General features: G+C 48.1%; 1 protein-coding gene across 11 annotated transcripts in view; it reads left to right on the forward strand.

Annotated features, from left to right (window-relative positions):
- UBR4 (ubiquitin protein ligase E3 component n-recognin 4) overlaps nt 1–25617 on the forward strand; it is a 2329353-nt gene that overhangs the window by 10663 nt on the left and 2293073 nt on the right. For all 11 annotated transcript variants that reach the window (XM_078642504.1, XM_078642505.1, XM_078642507.1 and 8 more), the window contains exons 2-3: nt 16672–16769; nt 19806–19909. In XM_078642504.1, the coding sequence (XP_078498630.1) occupies nt 16672–16769; nt 19806–19909 (202 nt within the window). The remainder of the gene's footprint in view (nt 1–16671; nt 16770–19805; nt 19910–25617) is intronic.

Genomic DNA, 25617 nt, shown 5'->3' on the forward strand with positions numbered 1-25617 from the left:
ATACTTTTCTTCTAACTGTTTGGTATACTCTACCCATAAATCTAGATATAATATGGCACTTATGCCATGCTTCTGATACATAAAATGACCTGGACTGTCCCTAGGCGGGACAGGAACTGCTGCTTCTAACAGACCTTTTCTGGTTTTTAACTGACGTAATTTAGAAAATAAGGGCATGACTGAACTGTAATCTAGACACAATACAATACACAATGAACACGATAATTACACCACTCTCATACCACGACATTAAAATACATGAATGAACATTTAAAATAACAGTTCGAACAGAATACTACCTGGAATACTGAAAACAGAATACATGAATCTTCTCGAGAACAGAACGGACTAGAACAGAAACTAGATGCACTGCTAAAACAGTACGAAACTTACCGGTCTCATAAAGAGACACGTCAGGACCCGCATCCACCGAAATGGACACTTCGTTTTGGGTCTGTGTACCACCAAAACCCACGGACCAGAGACAATTAGATTGACCCTGTCTAGATACTACCCCAGCAACGGTACTCACCGGGCAGCAAGAACGGAAGGCCTCGGACTGGACTGGACTGCTTCGACGCCGGACGGACGAACTTCGGACTTCAGTTACGGGTGGGCCTCCGGATACCTCGGACCTTGGACTCTTGGCTTGGGCTCTGGTCGGGACTCGCCGCGTTCCTCCACCGCCTCGTCTGGATGCTGGACCGCCACCTCCGTCTCCTCCGTGGGCCTGAGGGATACTTGAAGCAGAAATATCTGCACGTGCACGGTATGGTTCCGTCACGGCTGCAGAGGGTCAGGGGGCCGGCGTGGCTTCACCGGCGCGTGGAGAAAGGGCAAGTCCCTATTCGGGCGCCATTATGTGGTATATAAATAAATAATACCGGATCTAGGTTTTACTGGACATAGTAATAACAGATAGCTCAATAAATAAGAGTCAAGATTCGAGGTAGTAGGAGTTTGCAAGTTTAATACAGCATAAAGGACAGGAACAGGACAACCTGCATAGGAATAGGATGGCAGGGCCCTGCAGGGGGGACAGGGAATGAGCGCGCTGACTTTAATAACAGTACACAAGCATATATACTAAAACAGTTGCATTACAATACATATGATAGGCGGAGCAGTGGGTGTGGTCAATAGCAGTCGCGAAAGATAAGGGTGAAAGTGGGTGTAACAGGAGGCGTTTACATAGACATGTGATGTAAACGTAACAGAATATGTCATAAATAGGGCGGAAACATGGAGGGGGCTACCTAAGGAGCCGGGACTTCTGACCTAGAGGTGCGCGCAAACTGACAATGACGTGTTACTAGGAGAAGCTGGGGGCTATGAACTCTGTGCTAGGAGCAGAGACTGAAGTCTGGAGAGTCAGGGCGACATGTGCCTAAACAATATCTAGTATCTGATGTTTAGAGAACATGTTGATAGAATCCAAAAGTTATCGGGGTAAAGGCTAACAGACTCTAAGACTGGTGCATGCATTATTCTACATGTAGTGCGTGCTGAAGAATATTAAATGACCATTAATACAGTATTTCTCTTACATGGAGACGTAAAGGCTAGACGATGACGGAAACTATTGATGCGATTCAGTAGCTTAGGAATGCAGAGAAGGAGGGCTGGACTGATAACTAGAATCATAACATACTCTTGGCAGACTAGTAGGCAGAGCCAGGCTGAACCGGGCACTGCGAGGCAGGAAGTAAGTGAAGGGTCGAGGATACAGGTGGGGGCTGTATCGCTCCTCAGCGAGGGTTCAGGAGACAGGAGCTGAATCTGGTGTCCGGGCCCTTTTGAGGCCTAGAAACGGGGACTTTACAATGAAATAACGTGCACACTGAGAAACATGGCAACGTAGCTTTACATAGGCCTAATACTCGTAGCTTTCATGAGAACTGGCATACTAGAGATGGACACAACTGTAATTGCGTCTTTAATCAAACATGGGGAATACATATGCATATTAATCATGCACATATAACATAAGATGGGGGACACGTAGGGACACAGAACATGGCAAAATTTACTTTTCCACACCAGTGCCCATTTTAATCTGCAACAGTCTTGGGACATAATTACATCTGCCGTCGCGAATTCCGTTCCTACCCTCACCTGACCCTTTACCACTAATGTCAATATTAAAGGATCGTGGCCACTCTCTGTTCTTTGATGGACCTCCATGTCCCCTAACCTTGACCAAAATTCTAAATTAATAAAAGATAGTCAATCCTGCTACTTCTTAGCCAGTTATTAAAGGTATGGGTGCCTTCACTATCTGATTTCGACCTCCCGTTGACGGCCCTGAGGCCCCTCTCCAGGGTTAAACTTTATAATTGGAGGACTGCCTCTGACCATTTGTTAAATGGGGGAAGCGTTAAGAGTGGTATACCCCAAGTCGCATCCTCATCACTGGTAAGTATTCCATCTTCTAAGCCGAGTGGCTCGAATGTACAGTTGAAATCACCAGCAATTACCCGGTGACTTGCCCCTTTTAATGATTTAATGAAAGAGTCCAGGCTAGAGATAGTTGTTGAGGCTTTCCCTCCCGCCATCCCTCTTGCATAGACATTAATCAATATAAGCTCTGGCTCATATTCAAAACGTATTTGAATATGTCAGGGTTGTCGATCATTAGCTCTTCTACCTGGTAGCCTACCTGCTGTCTAGCCCAAATATTCAATCCCCCGGAGGGTCTCCCTTTAGGTCTTGCGATTGCCGGTTTACCAAAGGCCAAATAGCCTGGACGAAAGATCGTGCTCAATGACCAAGTCTCCTGAAAGGCAAAGCGGTTGCCACCAGCAGTCAAGTAGGCTTCCCAGAAGTTGACACGGGTGCGGGCAATTGGCAGCGAAGGCTCCTGGGACTTGCAGTCCTGTGCTGGGTGTCCTCAACCTCCTCAGATGCGGCTTGGGTCACTATAGGACCTATAGCAAAGTATGCTCTAGTACACAGCTTTCCAAACTGTGTGGGGCGACACGTTACTGTGTCGTGCCCCATGCGTAGGGGCGACACGTTACTGTGTCGTGCCCCATGCGTAGGTGTGTCGCACGATGCGATGACGTCAGGGGCCGACATTAGGGGAATGCGTTATGCGACTCCAGATTGAAATCAGAGGGCAGCGAACGGGTCTCTTGTCGTTCCCACACATGGACAGTAGGTGGTGCTACGACAAACTGAGATCATGTTCCCAGGCCTCGGTGTCCAGGAGCACTGCAACCCTTCACTGGCCGTCTGGCAGCTGGGACCGAGTGATAGGGATCAGCAAGACCGAGGCAGTCAGTACCCCGTGTACGCCTCCCTCCCCGACCCTTACCTCCGCTGAGGCTTGCAGTAGAGACTGCGCTTTGATGGTGGGGCAGGCAGATGGCGGGCCAGGTGGCAGCACTTACGATAAATAACTCCATCATGCTATGACTCAGATATGGGCGGGAGGGCTTATAGTGCGCTGTGCTGCAGGCACGTGTGGAATTCAGAGTAACGGCGGGGTGTGGGGGGGGAGAGGCGAGGTGTTGGGCAGAATGGTGGAGGCAGTGGGCAGAAAAGGCGCAAATATGTGCCCCGCTGTTTTCCTCTTTTCCATAGTCACAGCGTCCTATATTCTCTGAGGGAAGAACCGATTCGGAGGCTTGGAACCTGTCTATAAGTGGGCAGGACTGAGGTGGTGTGAGGTATTTAGCGTGGTAAATATCTGCTATTCCGTATTTTAATCAAGGAAACCGGCAATAAGACATGGGATTTGGTGCTTAGCTCATTAAATTCTGCATGGATCGTTATTTACCTCACATTTCCACCTGTTACGTTTATGCAGGTTTGACCTGCTAAAATTTACTAGGAGAAAAGTGTGCAAGGTATAGTATTTACCCCGATACCAATTCTAATGTGTGCGGAAACGAGAGTTACCAGACATATCAGAAGTAACCAAACCACGAGTAATACGGCGTGTGTCTAGTACTAGAGGCGGTGGGGTTGTAGCCAAACAGTGTGGACCAGACTACACAGATGTTATTTCTTTCTCTCTCTCTTTGTATAAACTCTGGGGCTCATTAACAAGCCCTGTGCGCTGCTGGCAAACTAGAGCGCTTTACATGAGCACCAGTTGTGTTACAGACGGACACTTGCATTTTTGTGTTTGTGGAGTTGGGTGTGTGTGTGGAGTTGGGGTGTGTGTGTGTGGAGTTGGGGGGTGTGTGTGTGGAGTTGGGGTGTGTGTGTGTGGAGTTGGGGGTGTGTGTGTGTGGAGTTGGGGGTGTGTGTGTGTGGAGTTGGGGGTGTGTGTGTGTGGAGTTGGGGGTGTGTGTGTGAGTTGGGGGTGTGTGTGTGTGGAGTTGGGGGTGTGTGTGTGTGGAGTTGGGGGTGTGTGTGTGGAGTTGGGGGTGTGTGTGTGTGGAGTTGGGGGTGTGTGTGTGGAGTTGGGGGTGTGTGTGTGTGTTGGGGGTGTGTGTGTGGAGTTGGGGGTGTGTGTGTGGAGTTGGGGGTGTGTGTGTGGAGTTGGGGGTGTGTGTGTGGAGTTGGGGGTGTGTGTGTGGAGTTGGGGTGTGTGTGTGGAGTTGGGGGTGTGTGTGTGGAGTTGGGGGTGTGAGTGTGGAGTTGGGGTGTGAGTGTGGAGTTGGGTGTGTGTGTGTGGAGTTGGGTGTGTGTGTGTGGAGTTGGGTGTGTGTGTGTGGAGTTGGGTGTGTGTGTGTGGAGTTGGGTGTGTGTGTGTGGAGTTGGGTGTGTGTGTGTGTGGAGTTGGGTGTGTGTGTGTGTGGAGTTGGGTGTGTGTGTGTGGAGTTGGGGTGTGTGTGTGGAGTTGGGGGTTGTGTGTGGATGTTGGTGGGGTGTGTGTGTGGAGTTGGTGGGGTGTGTGTGTGGAGTTGGTGGGGTGTGTGTGTGGAGGTTGGTGGGGTGTGTGTGTGGAGTTGGTGGGGTGTGTGTGTGGAGTTGGTGGGGTGTGTGTGTGGAGTTGGTGGGGTGTGTGTGTGGAGTTGGGGGGGTGTGTGTGTGGAGTTGGGGGGGTGTGTGTGTGGAGTTGGGGGTGTGTGTGTGTGGAGTTGGGGGTGTGTGTGTGTGTGGAGTTGGGGGTGTGTGTGTGTGTGGAGTGGGGGTGTGTGTGTGTGTGGAGTTGGGGGGCTGTGTGTGTGGAGTTGGGGGGCTGTGTGTGTGGAGTTGGGGGGCTGTGTGTGTGGAGTTGGGGGCTGTGTGTGTGGAGTTGGGGGGCTGTGTGTGTGGAGTTGGGGGGCTGTGTGTGTGGAGTTGGGGGGCTGTGTGTGTGGAGTTGGGGGGCTGTGTGTGTGTGGAGTTGGGGGTGTGTGTGTGTGTGGAGTTGGGGGTGTGTGTGTGTGTGTGGAGTTGGGGGTGTGTGTGTGTGTGGAGTTGGGGGTGTGTGTGTGTGTGGAGTTGGGGGTGTGTGTGTGTGTGGAGTTGGGGGTGTGTGTGTGTGTGAGTTGGGGGTGTGTGTGTGTGTGGAGTTGGGGGGTGTGTGTGTGTGTGGAGTTGGGGGTGTGTGTGTGTGTGGAGTTGGGGGTGTGTGTGTGTGTGGAGTTGGGGGTGTGTGTGTGTGTGAGTTGGGGGTGTGTGTGTGTGTGGAGTTGGGGGTGTGTGTGTGTGTGGAGTTGGGGGTGTGTGTGTGTGTGGAGTTGGGGGTGTGTGTGTGTGTGGAGTTGGGGGTGTGTGTGTGTGTGGAGTTGGGGGTGTGTGTGTGTGTGGAGTTGGGGGGTGTGTGTGTGTGGAGTTGGGGGGTGTGTGTGTGTGTGGAGTTGGGGGGGTGTGTGTGTGTGTGGAGTTGGGGGTGTGTGTGTGTGTGGAGTTGGGGGGGTGTGTGTGTGGAGTTGGGGGGTGTGTGTGTGAGTTGGGGGGTGTGTGTGTGTGGAGTTGGGGGTGTGTGTGTGTGTGGAGTTGGGGGTGTGTGTGTGTGTGGAGTTGGGGGTGTGTGTGTGTGTGGAGTTGGGGGGGGGTGTGTGTGTGGAGTTGGGGGGGTGTGTGTGTGTGGAGTTGGGTGTGTGTGTGTGTGGAGTTGGGGGTGTGTGTGTGTGGAGTTGGGGGTGTGTGTGTGTGGAGTTGGGGGTGTGTGTGTGTGGAGTTGGGGGTGTGTGTGTGTGGAGTTGGGGGTGTGTGTGTGTGGAGTTGGGGGTGTGTGTGTGGAGTTGGGGGTGTGTGTGTGGAGTTGGGGGTGTGTGTGTGGAGTTGGGGTGTGTGTGTGGAGTTGGGGGTGGCGTGTGTGGAGTTGGGGGTGCGTGTGTGGAGTTGGGGGTGCGTGTGTGGAGGTGGGGGTGGTGGTGGAGTTGGGGGTGCGTGTGTGGAGTTGGGGGTGCGTGTGTGGAGTTGGGGGTGCGTGTGTGGAGTTGGGGGTGTGTGTGTGTGTGGAGTTGGATGTGTGTGTGTGTGTGTGGAGTTGGGTGGGTGTGTGTGTGTGGAGTTGGGGTGTGTGTGTGTGTGGAGTTGGGTGTGTGTGTGTGTGTGGAGTTGGGGTGTGTGTGTGTGTGTGTGTGTGTGTGTGGAGTTGGGTGTGTGTGTGGAGTTGGGTGTGTGTGTGTGTGGAGTTGGGTGTGTGTGTGTGTGGAGTTGGGTGTGTGTGTGTGGAGTTGGGTGTGTGTGTGTGGAGTTGGGTGTGTGTGTGTGGAGTTGGGTGTGTGTGTGTGTGGAGTTGGGGTGTGTGTGTGGAGTTGGGTGTGTATGTGTGTGTGTGGAGTTGGGTGTGTATGTGTGTGTGTGGAGTTGGGTGTGTATGTGTGTGTGTGGAGTTGGGTGTGTATGTGTGTGTGTGGAGTTGGGTGTGTGTGTGTGTGTGTGGAGTTGGGTGTGTGTGTGTGTGTGGAGTTGGGTGTGTATGTGTGTGTGTGGAGTTGGGGTGTGTGTGTGTGTGTGGAGTTGTGTGTGTGTGTGTGTGTGTGTGTGTGGAGTTGGGTGGGTGTGTGTGTGTGGAGTTGGGTGTGTGTGTGTGTGTGGAGTTGGGTGTGTGTGTGTGTGTGAGTGTGTGTGTGTGTGTGTGTGTGTGTGTGTGGAGTTGGGTGTGTGTGTGAGTTGGGTGTGTGTGTGTGTGGAGTTGGATGTGTGTGTGTGGTGGGTGTGTGTGTGTGGGTGGTGTGTGTGTGTTGTGTGGAGTTGGGTGTGTGTGTGGAGTTGGGTGTGTGTGTGTGGAGTTGGGTGTGTGTGTGTGGAGTTGGGTGTGTGTGTGTGGAGTTGGGTGTGTGTGTGTGGAGTTGGGGGTGTGTGTGTGTGGAGTTGGGTGGTGTGTGTGGAGTTGGGGGTGTGTGTGTGGTGTTGGGTGTGTATGTGTGTGTGTGGAGTTGGGTGTGTATGTGTGTGTGTGGAGTTGGGTGTGTATGTGTGTGTGGAGTTGGGTGTGTATGTGTGTGTGTGGAGTTGGGTGTGTGTGTGTGTGTGAGTTGGGTGTGTGTGTGTGTGTGGAGTTGGGTGTGTATGTGTGTGTGTGGAGTTGGGTGTGTGTGTGTGTGTGGAGTTGGGTGTGTGTGTGTGTGTGTGTGTGTGTGGAGTTGGGTGGGTGTGTGTGTGTGGAGTTGGGTGTGTTGTGTGTGTGTGTGGAGTTGGGTGTGTGTGTGTGTGTGGAGTTGGGTGTGTGTGTGTGTGTGTGTGTGTGTGTGTGTGTGTGTGTGTGGAGTTGGGTGTGTGTGTGGAGTTGGGGTGGTGTGTGTGTGTGGAGTTGGGTGTGTGTGTGTGTGGAGTTGGGTGTGTGTGTGTGGAGTTGGGTGTGTGTGTGTGGAGTTGGGGTGTGTTGTGTGTGGAGTTGGTGGTGTGTGTGTGTGGAGTTGGGTGTGTATGTGTGTGTGTGGAGTTGGGTGTGTTGTGTTGTGTGGGAGTTGGGTGTGTATGTGTGTGTGTGGAGTTGGGTGTGTTGTGTGTGTGTGGAGTTGGGTGTGTGTGTGTGTGTGAGTTGGGTGTGTATGTGTGTGTGTGGGTGTGGGTGTGTGTGTGTGTGTGTGTGTGGTGTGTATATTGTATTTATGGGTGGGTGTGTGTGTGTGGAGTTGGGTGGGGTGTTGGGTGGGAGTTGGGTGGTGTGTGTGTGTGGAGTTGGGGGGGTGTGTGTGTGGAGTTGGGGTGTGTGTGTGTGTGTGAGTTGGGGGTGTGTGTGTGTGGAGTTGGGGGTGTGTGTGTGTGTGGAGTTGGGTGTGTGTGTGTGGTGTGGAGTTGGGTGTGTGTGTGTGTGTGGAGTTGGGGGTGTGTGTGTGTGTGGGTTGGGGGTGTGTGTGTGTGTGGAGTTGGGGGTTGTGTGTGTGTGGAGTGGGGGTGTGTGTGTGTGGAGTTGGGTGTGTGTGTGTGTGGAGTTGGGTGTGTGTGTGTGGAGTTGGGGGGTGTGTGTGGAGTAGGTGTGTATGTGTGTGTGTGGAGTTGGGTGTGTGTGTGTGGAGTTGGGGGTGTGTGTGTGTGTGTGTGTGTGTGTGGAGTTGGGTGGGTGGTGTGTGTGGAGTTGGGGGTGTGTGTGTGTGGAGTTGGGGGGTGTGTGTGTGGAGTTGGGGGTGTGTGTGTGTGGAGTTGGGGGTGTGTGTGTGTGGAGTTGGGGGTGTGTGTGTGTGGAGTTGGGGGTGTGTGTGTGTGGAGTTGGGGGTGTGTGTGTGTGGAGTTGGGGTGTGTGTGTGTGGAGTTGGGGGTGTGTGTGTGTGGAGTTGGGGGTGTGTGTGTGTGGAGTTGGGGGTGTGTGTGTGTGTGGAGTTGGGGGTGTGTGTGTGTGTGGAGTGGGGGGTGTGTGTGTGTGTGGAGTTGGGGGTGTGTGTGTGTGTGGAGTTGGGGGTGTGTGTGTGTGTGTGGAGTTGGGGGTGTGTGTGTGTGGAGTTGGGGGTGTGTGTGTGTGGAGTTGGGGGTGTGTGTGTGTGGAGTTGGGGGTGTGTGTGTGGAGTTGGGGGTGTGTGTGTGTGGAGTTGGGGGTGTGTGTGTGTGGAGTTGGGTGTGTGTGTGTGTGAGTTGGGGGTGTGTGTGTGTGTGGAGTTGGGGGTGTGTGTGTGTGTGGAGTTGGGGGGGTGTGTGTGTGTGGAGTTGGGGGGTGTGTGTGTGTGGTGTTGGGGGGGGTGTGTGTGTGTGGAGTTGGGGGGGTGTGTGTGTGTGGAGTTGGGGGGGTGTGTGTGTGTGGAGTTGGGGGTGTGTGTGTGTGGAGTTGGGGGTGTGTGTGTGTGGAGTTGGGGGTGTGTGTGTGTGGAGTTGGGGGGGTGTGTGTGTGGAGTTGGGGGTGTGTGTGTGTGGAGTTGGGGGTGTGTGTGTGTGGAGTTGGGGGTGTGTGTGTGTGGAGTTGGGGGTGTGTGTGTGTGGAGTGTGTGTGTGTGTGTGTGGAGTTGGGGGTGTGTGTGTGTGTGTGTGTGTGTGGAGTTGGGGGTGTGTGTGTGTGTGTGTGGAGTTGGGTGGGTGTGTGTGTGTGGAGTTGGGTGGGTGTGTGTGTGTGTGTGGAGTTGGGGGTGTGTGTGTGTGTGTGGAGTTGGGGGTGTGTGTGTGTGGAGTTGGGGGTGTGTGTGTGTGGAGTTGGGGGTGTGTGTGTGTGGAGTTGGGGGGTGTGTGTGTGGAGTTGGGGGTGTGTGTGTATGTGTGTGTAGTGGAGTTGGGTGTGTGTGTGTGTGGAGTTGGGGGTGTGTGTGTGTGGAGTTGGGTGTGTGTGTGTGTGTGGAGTTGGGTGGGTGGGTGTGTGTGTGTGTGGAGTTGGGGGTGTGTGTGTGTGTGGAGTTGGGGGTGTGTGTGTGTGGAGTTGGGGGTGTGTGTGTGTGGAGTTGGGGGTGTGTGTGTGGAGTTGGGGGTGTGTGTGTGTATGTGTGTGTAGTGGAGTTGGGTGTGTGTGTGTGTGGAGTTGGGGGTGTGTGTGTGTGGAGTTGGGTGTGTGTGTGTGTGTGGAGTTGGGTGTGTGTGTGTGTGTGTGTGTGGAGTTGGGTGGGGGTGTGTGTGTGTGTGTGTGTGTGGAGTTGGGTGGGGGTGTGTGTGTGTGTGTGTGTGTGGAGTTGGGTGGGGGTGTGTGTGTGTGTGTGTGGAGTTGGGTGGGGGTGTGTGTGTGTGTGTGTGGAGTTGGGTGGGGTGTGTGTGTGTGTGTGGAGTTGGGTGGGGGTGTGTGTGTGGAGTTGGGTGGGTGTGTGTGTGTGGAGTTGGGTGGGTGTGTGTGTGTGTGTGGAGTTGGGTGGGTGTGTGTGTGTGTGTGTGTGTGTGGAGTTGGGTGGGTGTGTGTGTGTGTGGAGTTGGGTGTGTGTGTGTGTGGTGTTGGGGGTGTGTGTGTGTGGAGTTGGGGGTGTGTGTGTGTGGAGTTGGGGGTGTGTGTGTATGTGTGTGTGTGGAGTTGGGTGTGTGTGTGTGTGGAGTTGGGGGGTGTGTGTGTGTGGAGTTGGGTGTGTGTGTGTGTGTGGAGTTGGGGGTGTGTGTGTGTGTGGAGTTGGGTGTGTGTGTGTGGAGTTGGGTGTGTGTGTGTGGAGTTGTGTGTGTGTGTGGAGTTGGGTGGGTGTGTGTGTGTGTGTGTGTGTGGAGTTGGGTGGGTGTGTGTGTGTGTGTGTGTGTGTGTGTGTGGAGTTGGGTGGGTGTGTGTGTGTGGGAGTTGGGTGGGTGTGTGTGTGTGGTGTTGGGTGGGTGTGTGTGTGTGTGGAGTTGGGTGGGTGTGTGTGTGGAGTTGGGTGGGGGTGTGTGTGTGGAGTTGAGTGGGGGTGTGTGTGTGGAGTTGGGTGGGGGTGTGTGTGTGGAGTTGGGTGGGGGTGTGTGTGTGGGAGTTGGGGGTGTGTGTGTGGAGTCTTGACCTAAATTTGACCACATGGGTCAGAAGAGAAATATTCTGAATGCTGTCTCTCTAAACAGTTCTTCCTATCCATGAGGAAGATTGGGTAGCATCAATACACCTGCAGGATGTTAACTGTCTCATATATTTATCTGCAGCATGTATCGGATATTTAGAGTGAACCACTCATTACCAATACCCATTTCACCTAAAGAATGCACCAAGAGTATTTTCCAAGTGTATGGTGGTAGTAACAGCAGTGTTGCACTAGAAAGAAACTTTTATCTCCCCATGCCTGGGCAAATGGTTGGCTAAAGCCAGTTCCCCAAACCATGAAGTCAGTCCAAAGTCCTCACAGATTTGGGCCTGAAGATCTACTCAAGAAAATGGATCCCACATCCTGTGCAAATACTTCAGTACTTAGGGGTCACAATAAGCATGTTACAAGCAAGAGTGTCTCCTTTAGAGGAAAGACTGTCATATACATTTGAAATTTATTTTTCTGCCTGAAACAGCAGTCCCATCGCCAGACAAATTTCATCCCTCCTAGGTCACATGACATCTTTCTAGTTTCCAATGCCACACAACATATATGTCCATGACAGGAATATCTGGAAGACCAGTGGTATTAGAAGTTGGGAGACTGGGAAGACGAGATACGATTGACGGATTATGCCACTCAGTCTCTCATATGGTGATGCAAGGAACTGAACATGTTTCAGAGGTGTTCTGTTCTAGAAACCTCCCTCTCCTGTCTCAGTTGTGACAGAACTGTCACTGGAAGGCTTTGGTGCTTGTGTTGGAAATCTGTCTGCTCGGGGCAGGTGGTCAGAAATTGAAATACTGCATCATACAAACATGCTAGAATTGAGGGTGGTTCATCTGGATTGAAAGTCCTTCCGTCTATCCACCTCTACAGGGTTCAAGGACATAAAAGGTCAGGTGACCTTCCCCACCCTGGGAACATAATATTTTCCTTTCAAAGTAATGATCCACCCCTTTGACAAAGACAGTAGGCAGTCCTGCAAGTCGTTTCTTGGAAAGTGGCTTTTCTTGTGAAAGTAACACCTGCCAGAGAAGTGAGTGGCTTTTCACTGTATTAAGACTTTATTAGGTGTTCCTCCTTTCTGCCCCCAAAAGTTAATTAGAATTTTTATAGAAACCATACAGTCTCACTTCCATCTTTATTTCCTGACCTTCCATTTCTGGCAGAAAATTCACTCCAAATCCTAGACGTGAAAAATGGCTCTGAAATTCTACATATATATGACAAAAAGTTATTGGGCAGAGCAAACGCCTTTTAGTAAATGATGGTGCGGTCCAGGCGGGATTGGCTTTTTCATATACAAACTATAACTAGATGCATGGCCTTGGTTATGATTACTCGTTACCATAAGTTAACTGATCCCTTCCTGGTATGCCTAATGATTATTCTGCTTGTGGAAAAGTAGCTACCGACGCGCCGATTGTATATTTTTGTAAAGCAGCAACATGGATATTGGTGCGTACATTCACCAAACATTACTGTATTGATTTTGACTCCAGAACAGGTACTCCGATGTGTCAGGCCTCCTTGTGGAATGTATTTACTTAGTACTGATTGTCCCTTCACCTTTTCAACAGTCTTCTGCCTTGAGAATACTTTAGATTTCTACTCTTCTGTTTAAGGATACCTGAGAGAATCCTATGACCAATGGAAAAGTTAGCTACTTGTAATCCCAGTTCTGTGCCATGTGTGTTTTCTCTGAATCCATAAAAATCTCATGCGCCTCACTGTTTTCCAAAGGTTTTGGTGAAAAGACTGTAAAGTCATTTATCCTTTCCACTGTAATTTCTTCATTGAAAGCTGCCTCACTTGTCCCCCTACTTTATGATTAGAAGGATGCCAACCTCTGGAATTCCTTGAAGGTTCAGTGTCAAATCAGTTTAGTGTGAGCACAGCCTAGTAAAGGCTACATTTTCCCTTTACATTGGGGTTTTAGAAGAAAGGATATTGTACAGTGGTGTTGTGAGAAAGTGCCTCTTTTGACACGGTTAGCCCCCACTTTTTGCCTTGTACTGATGTGGTTTTGATAGTAGTGCACAGGGTCCCTGCCAACCTGGTTCCCTGTGCCAGTGCCTCGTCCTTAAAAACTATTCCACAATTGGCCCTTCAGGCCCCCTGTAAGTCCCTAGTAAATGGTACCTGGGTAACAAGGACATTGGGACTTACGAGGGTCACCTAGGTACCCCTCACCTAAGCCATGCAGATTGCTACTGCAGCATGCTTGACCTGGTGCTAACAGAATGACAAAGTCGACATGGCACATTGCCTTTGTGCCATGCCAACTAACACTGGCTAAGATATAGAAAAGTCACCCCTCTAGCAGGCCTTACCAGCCCTAAGACAGGGTGCACTATATCACAGGTGTGAACATATCTGCATGAAGTAAAGTAAAGTAAAGTCCACATTTGTAAAGCGCACAATCACCCGTAAGGGTCTCTAGGCGCTGGGGGGCCGTCGGGAAGATTAAGCGAACTATTGCCCAGAGTCACATGGTGCTGGGCTGACCTGCCGCCGGAGCCGGGGATCGAACCGTGGTCCCCAGATTCCAGCGTCAGTCGCCCTGGCCGCGGCGCCACACCTCTTCCACACCATGAGCAGATATGCCCCTACAATATTAGTGTCTATTCCTCAAATGTTGTAAGTGCCAGGGAAGCCATAGAGAGTACCTATATGGGCAGGGAACTTCACAACTCGAGTTCCACAGAACCATGATGGCTTCACTAAACACAGGAGTTTTTATAACCAGACAGCTCCTCTCAAACCCATACTGGTGCAGGTGTGGGATTTATTGTAACTTACCCAGAGGGCACCTCAGAGGTGCCCCTTGAAAACCTACCAACCCTGGTGTGGTCACAGACTGGCTGTAGGCAACCTGCCTCTGGGACCAGAATCCATGCACCTCCTGGGAGGAGGTGTCACACCTCAACCCCCAGGACGGGCACAATGCCCTAAAGAGAAGCTTCAAAGGCCTGCCGCCCTTGAACATGTGAAACCCCTCCCCCCCCATCCTCTGCTGCTAGCAGCAGATGACAGCCACTGGTTTACAACCCCACTGTGGGTGGGAAAAGGTAGGAGAATAGGTGTGCTCACCTCTGCCAACTCCACCCCCTAAGGTGGGGGGAGGAGAGGTGAAGCAAATCTTTCAGTCTCGCCATCTTGAAGATGGGGAGGCCCCTCCAATCAGTGCTAGTTCTATACGCCCCTCCCATAGGAGGGTGGCATAATTAAGTGTAGTCACCACAGGTAAGGTGCTTCTTGGCCCTGCCTGCTACTCCCCTGAATTTAGTATTTAGGTTGCTTCTCCAGACCTGTAAACTAGTTCCCTGCAAACCTAAGAACGAAAAAGGAGATGCTGTGCAGCGAAGCCTGCAGACTACAGACTTGGCCATGCCCTGCTGGCCTGTCTCCAGCGTCAGAGCCTGCAGAAGAAGACTGAACCTGTCCTGCAGCCAGCAACTTCTAGAACCCGAGGAAGATTGCCTGCCGTTCGACAAAGACCATAGACTCTAGAGGACAGCAGCTCTGTCCTCATGAAACCTTCGCAAAGGACTCAGGTGCCCTACGAATCCGCAAGTCTTGCCCACTCTGCACCTGACGCCCCTGGCCTGTGTCCAGGTGAACCACTGACCCAGAACAGGTTCCCCAGCGATCCTGACCTCAAGTCCAGCGTTGGCTGACCCCTTCTGGACTCCACGATGACGCCTGCAGCTTGAATCCAGAGGCTTCCACATAGCGCGCGTGACACCGATAAGAAGAATCCGACGTCTAAAGGCACCCCTGTGCCTTGCAGAGCTGAATTGATGGTGCCACTATGATCCCTACATCTTTACTTACCTCTGCTGTCGCTGGTCTCTCTCCTACATCCTCTGGTGTGATGCCTGCAACCTGTTTGTCTGAAGCAAGTTCTCTATTGAAAAGCATTGGGTGCCAGACGCTGAATTTGTACCTTGCACCCGACCATCCCTGTGCCACTGGTGGTGTATGTTTGGTGTTGCTTTGTGGCCCCTCCTGTGCTGGCTCGAACCCCCAAAGCTTGGCCCCCATAACCGATTTACCTACCTGCAAACAGTGTGGTTTTGAGCACCCCCAGTCTCCCATTGAAACACAGTGGGCCAAAATCCGATTTTGTCCACTTCACCTGGCCGCCCCTGTGCCTCTGGTGGTGCAGTTTTGGTACTCACCTTCCCCTTGCTGACCTTTGTTCCCGAAGACTGGAACTGTATGTTGGATACTGTATGACCATATTATTGTTTTCCTCCATAGGATAACATTGAACTCTTTGAGATTTTTGAAAGTCTTAAATATTTTTCCGGCAAACTGTACTTACCTTATTGCAAAGATCTTGGTCTTAAAATAAAACTCAAACAAAGCTTAATTTTATAAAATTGGTGCGGATCTCCTTTTTGAGTCATGTGTCCCTTTATTGGACAATGTTGTACAATAAATGTCTTACACTCCCCTGTGTGAGGCCTAAGGCTGTTCACCGACACTACTACTTCTACAGCAACCGGTGTTTGTATTGAGCCCTGTACACTTCTGGGGCAATCTCTGGACTCTGTGCAAAGTATAATGACCTAGTAGTATACCATATACAAAGTTAGCTTCCTACAGGTGTTTTAAAATGTACTGTAAAATTAATGTGGGTATTTGGATTTCTTTTTAAAACAAAACATTTTTGGAAAATGTCACCCCATGTCAGCATGCTCTTTTCCTAAAAAGGAGTTCTAGATATCTTGCATATGTTCAGAGATATTCTACTGTTAATTCATTCATAGATAAAATATCCATAATGGAGAACTAGGTGTACAGGTAAATAATTTGTCATACTTTTTTTTGTTGGGCAGGGCAGAAAATGCATATTGCAATTTAGTTAGGTTAGGGCATAGATAATATTTACAGCAGGCCAAGATTATTATTATGAGTAATTATGGAGATTCACGTCTGAGGAGGGGTTTGATGAAGCGTAATCTGAAAAGTGTGAGGTAGATCTGCTAAATTGGGGCTATTAAGCTCAATCCCTGGTACTTTGAAATGGTGTAGGAAGATTTGGGGTAGTTAGTAGGTTATGTTAAGCTAGGTGTAGATATTCTGGTAGCTGAGAGTGCATGAGAGAGTTGAGTGAGAGGTGTGCCTTGGATGGGCGTGTAGAATGCAACTAAGAGTTTATATTGAGCTTTGTGTCAATGAGCCAGCCAGCATGATTGGGAAAGCTTGTGGTGGGGACTGGTGTTGGGCATTTAAAAACAAAAATGAGGTAGTGAAGTTAATGCCATTGTGCGGGGTTGGAAGAGCCTGATGGCACATGTCTGTCTAGAACTTAGGTTGGGATGGGTACAGTAGTGAGTGGATTGAACAGTGGTGATTTTGACCGAAACACCACATGCCTGAGTAACAAAAACCATAACGTAGTTTCTAAAAGGATTTCAGTCCACATACACTGTTCCATTGTGATTTTGTTGTGATTTGATGAAAGCTTGTTCTAAGTTGTGTAGTCGACGAACCATTTTCTGTTAAATGTAGTTAATTAACAAATGAGTTTCATATTTGGAATTGACCTCTCCCATTGTTTAAAATTAGTATAGAAAGCAGATTCATTAGATTTCATGGCTGCCATCTTGAAAGAGTGACTAAAGACTAGAAAACTACACATAGCATCAATCCAGAGGAAATGGGAGTGTGTTAATGACGTTTATCGGTTTCAGAAATTTATAAACAAATCTCTTTGCAATCACTTCATCCATTGAACGTGATGACAAAGAACTGAAGTATGGCACCAGAGAAAAGAATGTCTCTAAGGTGAAGGCACTGTGATCTGGCAACTTGTGCTTCTACAAGAGAACTGTTAGCTGTAGAGCTATTAAAATGTATGGCGTTTTCTGGGGCACCCCTGTTCCCAGACAAATGTTGCTATACTGTTTAAATATCATTCATCTTTATTTTTTTCTTTTACTAGTGAGTCGGAGATACTACACCACGATAAACAGTATGAACCGTTTTACTCTTCGTTCGTTGCCCTGTCCACGCATTACATCACTACAGTATGCGGCCAGAGTAAGTCCTGTTCTCTTAGCTTTGGGTTTATGTTCTTCAGTGGTGGGCTGGGGCACATCATGATTACCATTTTGCTCTGCCATTTTAGATGTTTGCTTTGCTTTTAGTTACACATTCGATTGGAAGCTAATTCTTATTGTTAACTCTTTACTCTACGCAATCCAGGATTCTGGGGGGTTCTTGTTTATTTATTTATTTATTTATAGTAGATTCATTACACCATAACGTTACCGGTATATGTATGTTTTGTGAATTTTCTGAAATTTAACTGATGGACTTGCTGCTGATTTGAGTCTGTTAAGTTATGAGTGCTTAACTCTAGAAATGTATAAAGGGGTATAATTTGTGAGGGACTATGACCTCAGGAGGTGTTGCCTGCGTTGTGCATTTTTGCAGTTTTCCTTGTAATTTTGGCATGGAGGGGCTTCTTCCCACTGTCCTTGTTAAACTGTGAAGTCAGTTAACTGGTTTACATTTGTGTTGCGTTCTGTTAACCGTTTATGTTTTGGTGGTGCCATTTTTTGCCCTTCTTACACATATAGCCACCTTTTTGTTGTGTGGTAGGTAAAATTTACCGATCCATTTCACTTATGTAGATTGATTAATGTGGCAAAGGTAACACTTTTGCCTGGGTATACATCTTTTTGTGAGTGGAGTTTGAGAGGCCATCCTATTGTTTCTGTTGTGTAGATTTTCTTGCACTGTGTCTGTGATTTTGTTAGTGACAGACCAACTAAACATGTGTAGTCTATTGTATTGCTCCCGTCCTTGCCAGCTGTTTGGAGATTTTGATGCTCCAAGAGATTTGACTTGAACTGTGTTTGGGGAACCGCTATCTAGTGAGGTATTTTTTTTTCCTGCAGAGTGTTTCATCCAAAATGTTTCTGAATGCATTTTTTTCTGTGTTAGAGAAGAGGCAGATATCACAAGATAATCTGAACTGGGCTGACAAGCCGTGATGGTACTGGTAAGCATTATACTGCTGCCGGTTGGGTACCATTTTCCACCTGCCACCTTCTCTGGTACATGCAAGTCACTGCCTGTGGAAAAAGCATCAAGCCGCAGGGCTTGTAGGTCTTTTGATACTGCATGACCAGATAAAACTTGACTCAGTTTATCCTACTGCAGAACTTCATCAAACATACATGGAGGATCCTGAATTTAATTAAGTTGCTTGGAACACATCCCCCAGAGTAGTCGCTAATCATTTGGAAAATCTCTTGTTGCAGTATTTGAACTGGTCACCTTCCAATCTGCTTGTTCTAGTTAATTGTTACTTGGTGGTAGTTTGGACTTCCTCTTTAGTGCTAGGGAGCACAAACCCATCCCAGTCTACTACTGTTGACAACACACCTGGAAAAAGTAGACCTCAAGATTTTAAAACTGGGACTTATTAACTTGCAAAAGTTTCCAAAAACTTTGTTTCTTTGATAGAGGTAGAACCTCTTTATTTAGCACCCAGAATCTCTCTAGGAAGGCCATAATTATCTCCTTGGATGATTAGTTTGATAAATCTGCTTCCTCCAAATCCATATACCTTTAGAGCTATCTCTCTTAGTTCTCCTCATTTGCATCATAATCATCCCTTTGCTAAAGCTCCTAAGATAATAGGGTTTTAAGCAAGTCCCTTTTGTTTCTTCACAAACGATCAGTAATCAAGACTGGTGGTTTTTATTGTATATCATCATATTGTGAATACACCTCCTACAAACCAAAATTGACCTTCATTCCATCTTTATATAGGATGGATTTGACTACAATCCTGGTCTGTTTCAGAGGGCCAATCTACAGTTATTCGATAAGCGGCTAGTAATATAACCGATGGACTGGTACATAGCCCGAAGGAAAAAATGCCAGTTACTGTGTGTATTCCTGCATCTGTTCTAGTTCTCCGTATACCAGATGCCCATCCCTTAGAAGAAGGTTCAATGTATCCTAGCCCTCTGAAGAAGCAAAATATTGAATCTACAGAAGCCACCTGGTACTCTGTCTGAGCAATAACATGTGCACATAGACATTTTCACTATGCTATGGTTTACGCTGGACAAACCTGGATTTCCTTTCAAGCCCCTTCCCCATGATCATTCGCAATGTCAGTTTCTTACACTCATGGAAATCCAATATCAGATGGTAAAGTCATGTGAGAATCAGTGCACAGTGTTCCCAGCACTCAACGACTAATTAGACTCTCACCTGGAATGTTTCTGGATTCAGACAGGATGTGATCCAGTGTGTACAGCTTGGTGTTTCACACCCTCCCGATTACAGCAGTATCCCAATTTCTGGCTTACCCCTGGAGAACTAAGAATTCATGTACGTTTGCCTTTTCCAGAGTTGTTAATTCCAGCTATTACCTGTATTTTTCGGTGAAGCCAGAATATACGTTTTTTTCTTCTTCCTTCTTGAACATTTGTTTGGGTTTCATTATGAGAAAAATGTGGGGAGATTAACCTGCTTATAATCTGCTTCTTTTAGATCTGTACATAAAAACTGAGATTTGGTCCATCGCCTCTTCTCCTTTATGATTAATTACTGCAGCTTTTTGAGGAAACTGCTTTGCAGCTGCATTGCTAGTCATCCAGACATCTATGTGCAGTTGAGGACTAGCACTTGTGTAAACTGTATGGGGTTGACCGCTAGCTCTTGTGCAGGCTGTATGATGTATTAATCAGTAGTCTGTGAAGGTGCTATGGTTCAGGTATTCGCTTATTAACTGCAGTATACATTGCCTTAGTGCTACAGGATGAAAATGCCTTCTCCTCCTGTGAAGCTGTGTGGGTTCCAGGGCAACTGTATTCTTGGGCATATCGGTTTGTATGGATTTCTGTGCAGCCATATCTATAAGCTTCTTGACGGTTCCATGCGTGAGCCTGTGTCTGTGGGCAACGGAGGGAGAGCTTCTGCTCAAAGACCATGTATAGTTATGAGTTAGCAGGCTATAGTTTTAGCTATGATTCATATTACTAAGTTATAACGGGCAGAAATCTAACTTTTCTGATTGTCTGTAAGGATCCTTGCCTGACTTGGTTGTTTCAGTCCCTAGGAACCAGCTACAGTCTGTGGCAGCCGCCTGCAAAGTGCTCATTGAATTCTCATTGCTACGACTGGAGAATCCTGATGAGGCATGTGCTGTATCTCAGGTGAGTCTATGCTGCTTTAACAATGGTGTGATGTGTGCAGTCTCCTAGGTGGTGTAGCGCTTTCTAGGCTTAGACCAGGTTTGCACTTCTCATAGCTCACGGACCAACTATACGTTTGTTAAAATAATGGTAAACGGAACATGAACGAGTAGTATTAAATTATTTGGGGGGAATCAGCATGTTTATGCCATGGCACCTATTTGGTTACTTATTTGCAACTTTATTCAAACACAATTGGTGATGTGCAAAAACTAGGCTGCATGCTGATGAGGATACACATCTTTTTTTGTGGCTTAATCATTTTTAAATAACGGTGTAGGAGATTCAGAAGAATTTTGAGGGAGTTGGAAAGAAGACAAATGTAAGGCAGAATAATAATTGATAAATGCCACCACCACTTTGGACTTGCCGACTGAACACTATTGAGTCTGGTTCTAAAATGCTACCCAAGTGGGATGGTCTTTGCAGATATGAATGAATTATTCCACATATGTATTAAATTAAAAATGTTTGTTATACCCTAACTTGACATTTGCTGAAGCCTGGAAGGTAAAGTAATGTTACAATGTGTTTTCTTACTTACTCCATGTCCTATTTAATTAGTGTTTTAGTGGTGGTTGAGTCAGATAATTCATACGTTTACAGTGGTTATGTAAGAAGAAAAAGTGGCACTTAGTGAGCAAAATCAGCTGTTTTCCTTTTTGCCCTTTACTTTAGAATGTCTGACTAAAGGCACATCATTTTTCTATCTTTTTAACAACCAAGACTGATCATAGCTTGAAAATAAATTAAGGATGACACGTTTCATAACCGTCACCAAGAAAACAAAAAATTAAAAACCATGACAGAACATTTGGCAGCTTGGAAGGCTGGCCTGCTAATGAGAGAATACTACTGAATTTTTTCAAGGCAGCAATATAAAGCAGCACCACGGGGTGCAGTGAGGAGGCTGTTATAAATGAGTTTTTCGCTTTGTAATTTGGATTCCTGAGCACTGGGCTCTGAATGTCTTTTCTTCTTTTTTAAAAACTTTTTTAAAATAAAGTTCTGGAACAAAAACTGCTGTCTGTTAAGGACGATCAGTCGGTATTCTTCACTTATTGCAGTTTTTAAAATCTTATACAACAAATTAAATATCCTTGTCAGAATTTTTCGTGCTCTGATGCAGATGAGGTCCTTCCATGTTTCCATTATTTTTGCTATTCTTGTAATGGTAAAAAGTCTATAAATGAGCAGCATGCACTAGAAGTAGTGTACTTAACCGAAAGCCAAAATGGAAAAAATGTCCATGTGGAAGTGCCGTATCCTGGAGGATGTTCAGGTCAGGGAGCTCATGAGATGCACGGTAAAAATGAAAATCCCTAATTGCTAATATGCAGTTGGGATCTTGTGGGAGGAGTTGGCATGTATAGGAAGGTCCGTTCTCTACCTTTGAGTTCTCTTCCAGGGGATCCTCATCAATAGTCATAAGCATTAGAATATTCCCGCCCATGCGCGGGACCCCGGAAACAATATATATTTGCCCCACATATATATAGACATATATATATAAATATATATTTTTTCAAACAAAGGAGGCGGCACATCAGGAATTAATTTAAGCAATAGTATCAAGTGTCCCACTATATTCTAGAAATGTTTAGCTTTCCAGCAATATCTTAAAATCTACTTCTTTTAAAAAGTTAACTGGTTAAGTTCTGTTCAATGCACATTCTCGGAAAGGGTATGTATCAACTTGAATGTCAAGAGTGTGAACCAAGCTTTACAGCAGCAGAATGCTGTACAACAAGTAGGAAGGGAATGGCTTCCCCTGTGCCCTTTAAGTGTTCCAGAATGCTACGCACATCTGTGTCAGTCTCTCAAGAAAACATAAGAAAAACCAAAAATGATTAATATAAATTGGACATACTTCGTATTGGGACAAAAAAAAACAAAAAACACAACGGACTCTTCTATTAGGCCAACAACCAAAAATTAAGTGGAATGACCTCTAGGCTCCAGTTTCTCTTCTACACACTATCAGGTAGAACTAGTAAGTGTGTCTGCTTAACTACTCTATTTTATTTCAGAGCTGCTTTTCTTTTTAGTTTTCTCGACTATTGCCAGATGGTTAGGTATCAGTAATTATATAATGTTTCAAACGTAACTTTTGACAGAAACTTCAGAGATGTTGATCCTACTCTGTGCTCCTGTCAGAAAAGCTCGAGTACATCATCACTAAGGATTAGTTACTTACCTGTAATCCTAGTTCTCTTCCAGGGGTATCCTCATCAAAGTCATAAGCATTAGAATATTCCCACCCATGCGCGGGACCCCGGAAACAATATATTATATTTGCCCCACATATAGACATATATATATAAATATATATATATATATATATATATATATATAAATAAGCAATTGCAGCCAAATAAAACAGAGCTGTAATATGCTGTGAAGAATTTCCACCATACAGTGTTTTTTGCATTAAAAACATGAGAAACAACACCAATGCTTGTTTAGAAACTGTTTTAATGCTTAAAAAACAGTAGAAATTCTCATAACACACTGTAAACATATACAGCTCCCAGGCTGCATTGCAAATTCCCAGTCTAAAAAGACTGAAAAGCTAACCTGTAGCTGAATGTACTAAAACTGACGCTGTGCCTTTAAGGCACCTCTGCCCCTAGCTTCCCATCATGCCTCAGGGGTTACAGTTAGGTCAGTTGTTCTTTCCGGCTCCTTCAGGAAGGACCCTGGATACTCAGCTCCACATTTTTCTGCCTTTTTCAGTCAGAAAATCTTCAAAAGAACAATTTTTTGATTTACTTTGACTTTTCAAATCAGAGTCAAGTAAATAACTGCTTAGCAGTCAATTTTTTGTGAGGTATTCCTGTCAGGATGCCCTCATTATTTGATGATTGCCCTTCTTGTGGCCACAAGAAGGCAAAAACGGACTCTCATGAGGTCTGTATTTTATGCTTGCCAGAGGATCATGATCCTAAAGACTGTTCCCATTGTAAAAATCTGTCTGACAGAACTCTTAAAGACAGAGAGAGGAACAGGCTCTATGGTCTGGCCCAGAGATCCATGAGAGGAAGATCTACAGAGAGGAAGAGTTCAAAGAGACCCAGAACTCCCTCCAAAGGCAAGTCAGAGCGTCCATCAACCTCAGCACCGGGCTCGGCGCTGAAAAAACGACATCTGATGGACAGTTCGAGAGAAAAAGCTCCGTCGACGTCGAGATCGGCGTCGATGAGGAAATCGTCGTTGAAAAGAAGTTCGCTGTCGTCGAAGAAGGCTCCGCCGTCGTCAACTAGGCGACGATCGGCGTCGAGAGAAGCCACGAGATCGCCGTCGACGAGAAGATCGACGTCAGGACATAAGTCAACTCCGCCGCCGTCAACCAGGCGACGGTCGGCGTCGAGAGACAGGTCACACTCGCCGTCGTCTCGACGTCGACAGGCTTCGAAGAGTGTGACACCTCCGCCGACGTCTCCACGGAGGCGCTCGGCGTCGAGGAGCAAGAGCCCCCTCGGACGATCGTCGTCGAGGAAGGGATCATCGAAGGCAGGTCGGCGCTCGACGTCGAGGATGTCCGATCCTCCGCCGTCGCCACATGCCAGGTCGAGATTGCCATCTCCGTCGCCGACAGATCAACGTCGGTCGACGTCGAGAGCTCCGTCGACGGCAGGGCAACGCCGTTCGACGTCGAGACCTTCGTCGACGGCAGGGCAACGCCGTTCGACGTCGAGACCTTCGTCGACGGCAGGGCAACGCCGTTCGACGTCGAGGGAGAAGACTCCGCCGTCGGCACATCATCGCCGATCGACGTCGAGGGACCACAGGTCAACGTCGAAGCATTCAACGCCGAAGGTTGTCACCCCGTCGACGCCGCAGAGGCGTTCGACGTCGAGGGAAAGGCTTTTGAGACGTCCTCCAACACCGGTGAGACGGAGATCTCCTTCGGTGCCTTCGACAGTCCTAGTGACACAATCTGCTTCACTCCATTCCTCCTCAAGTGCCTCGGGTTCAACGGGGTCATCTTCTAGGAGTAGGAGTCCGGTACAAAAGAGTCCCCAGCGGGGGTACACTTCACATATAAGACTCTCGCCAAGATGGTATGCTCCTTTGAGTAATTGGAAGGATTCTAAGGCACCAGAGAGACTTCAAAGGTACTTGAGTCCAGTCCACAGGTCCCCTCTTCAGCAAGCAGAAGAGGCAGATGGACAGAGTCCTGCCATTCACCGATCACGCTCACGAGAGAGAGGAGCGGACAGGTCGCATGCCCCTAGGGTCTCCCGATCGCCAAGGAGGGAGCAACCCAGATCTCGAACACCGAGAAAGGAGGTACGGACTGAGAGATCGAGATCTCCAGTACATCAGAAGGTATCACGTTCTCCTCGAAGGGAGGAACGACCTAGGAGGTCACCGGTGAGGAAGGAGCATTTTCACCACAGGAGAAGAAGGACTCCATCATCCTCCCCTCCATCTTCACCTGGATCTTCTAAAAGGGATTACTCTCCAACGCTGGCAGACAGCCCTCGCTCAAGAGCTTCCCCTCTTGACGACGTCAACACATATCTGGACGTCTTGCAAAGGGGTGCTCACAAACTGAATATAGAGATGACCACTCCAGAGGTGTCCACTACTGTGATTTTTGAGACCCTTCATCACAAATCATATACACGGCCGTTGCTCCCATTAGTTCCAGGAATAATGGTCCCAATCAAAGAGGTTTTCCTCACGCCAGCAACGATCAGGGCAGTACCGGCACGTATCCAGAAAAAATATAGGCCGGCCGACTCAGATCCTATCTTTGTTAAAGGTGAGCCTGCGGCGGACTCAGTTATTGTAGCCTCAGCTAAGAAGAATCACACAGTCGCTCCTTCTTCGTCAGTTCCTCCTGACAAAGACAGCAAGACGCAAGATTCTTGGGGACGCAAGGTATGCAGCACAGCTTCATCCCTGAAAGTCTCTAGTGCATCAGTCCTTCTGGGAAGGTACGATAGGGCCCTATGGGACTCCATGGAACGATTCAAAGGGAAATTGCCCAAGGAGGACCAGAAGGACTTTGAGGAGACAGTGACGGAGGGCTGTTTGGTGGCAAACCAAATGATTAGTTCATCAGCAGATAACGCCCTTCTAGCTGGACATAACTACTCACATGGGATATGTGCGAGGAGATCCTCTTGGCTGCGTTTAACTGGGCTCAAACCAGATGCTCAGCAGCGCATCCTCAATCTGCCTTTTTCCGGATCTTCACTCTTCGGGGAGCATGCCGATCAGGAAATGGCCCGTATGAAGACTGAGTTAGACACAGTAAAGGCAGTAGGTCTGGAAAAACAGAAAGCACCGTTCAAACGACGCTTCAAGACCAACAAAAACCGGAGAGGCCAACAGAGGGTTCAAACCCCTCAATGGTCTCAAAACAAGCCACAAGGAAAGCCACAATACAGAGGTGGAAGGTCGAGCAGAGGTAGAGGCGGACATCATCAGTCCTCTACCACACCTAGAGGAGGCAAGGCCTGAGCAGTGGCTTCCTCTGACACCGTTACCCACTCCAGTGGGAGGAAGTGCTGCACAACATCTGGCAGAGTGGGTCAGCATCACGAAAGATCGGTGGGTGCTGAATATACTGCGCAATGGATATGCGCTACGTTTCAGGAAGAAACCACAACCGACTCCTCCAAAAAAGTCTCGCTCGTACCAACTAGAGCTCCTAA

The sequence above is a fragment of the Lissotriton helveticus genome, chromosome 5_1 (genome assembly GCF_964261635.1).
Source record: "Lissotriton helveticus chromosome 5_1, aLisHel1.1, whole genome shotgun sequence".
Classification (NCBI taxonomy): domain Eukaryota; kingdom Metazoa; phylum Chordata; class Amphibia; order Caudata; family Salamandridae; genus Lissotriton; species Lissotriton helveticus.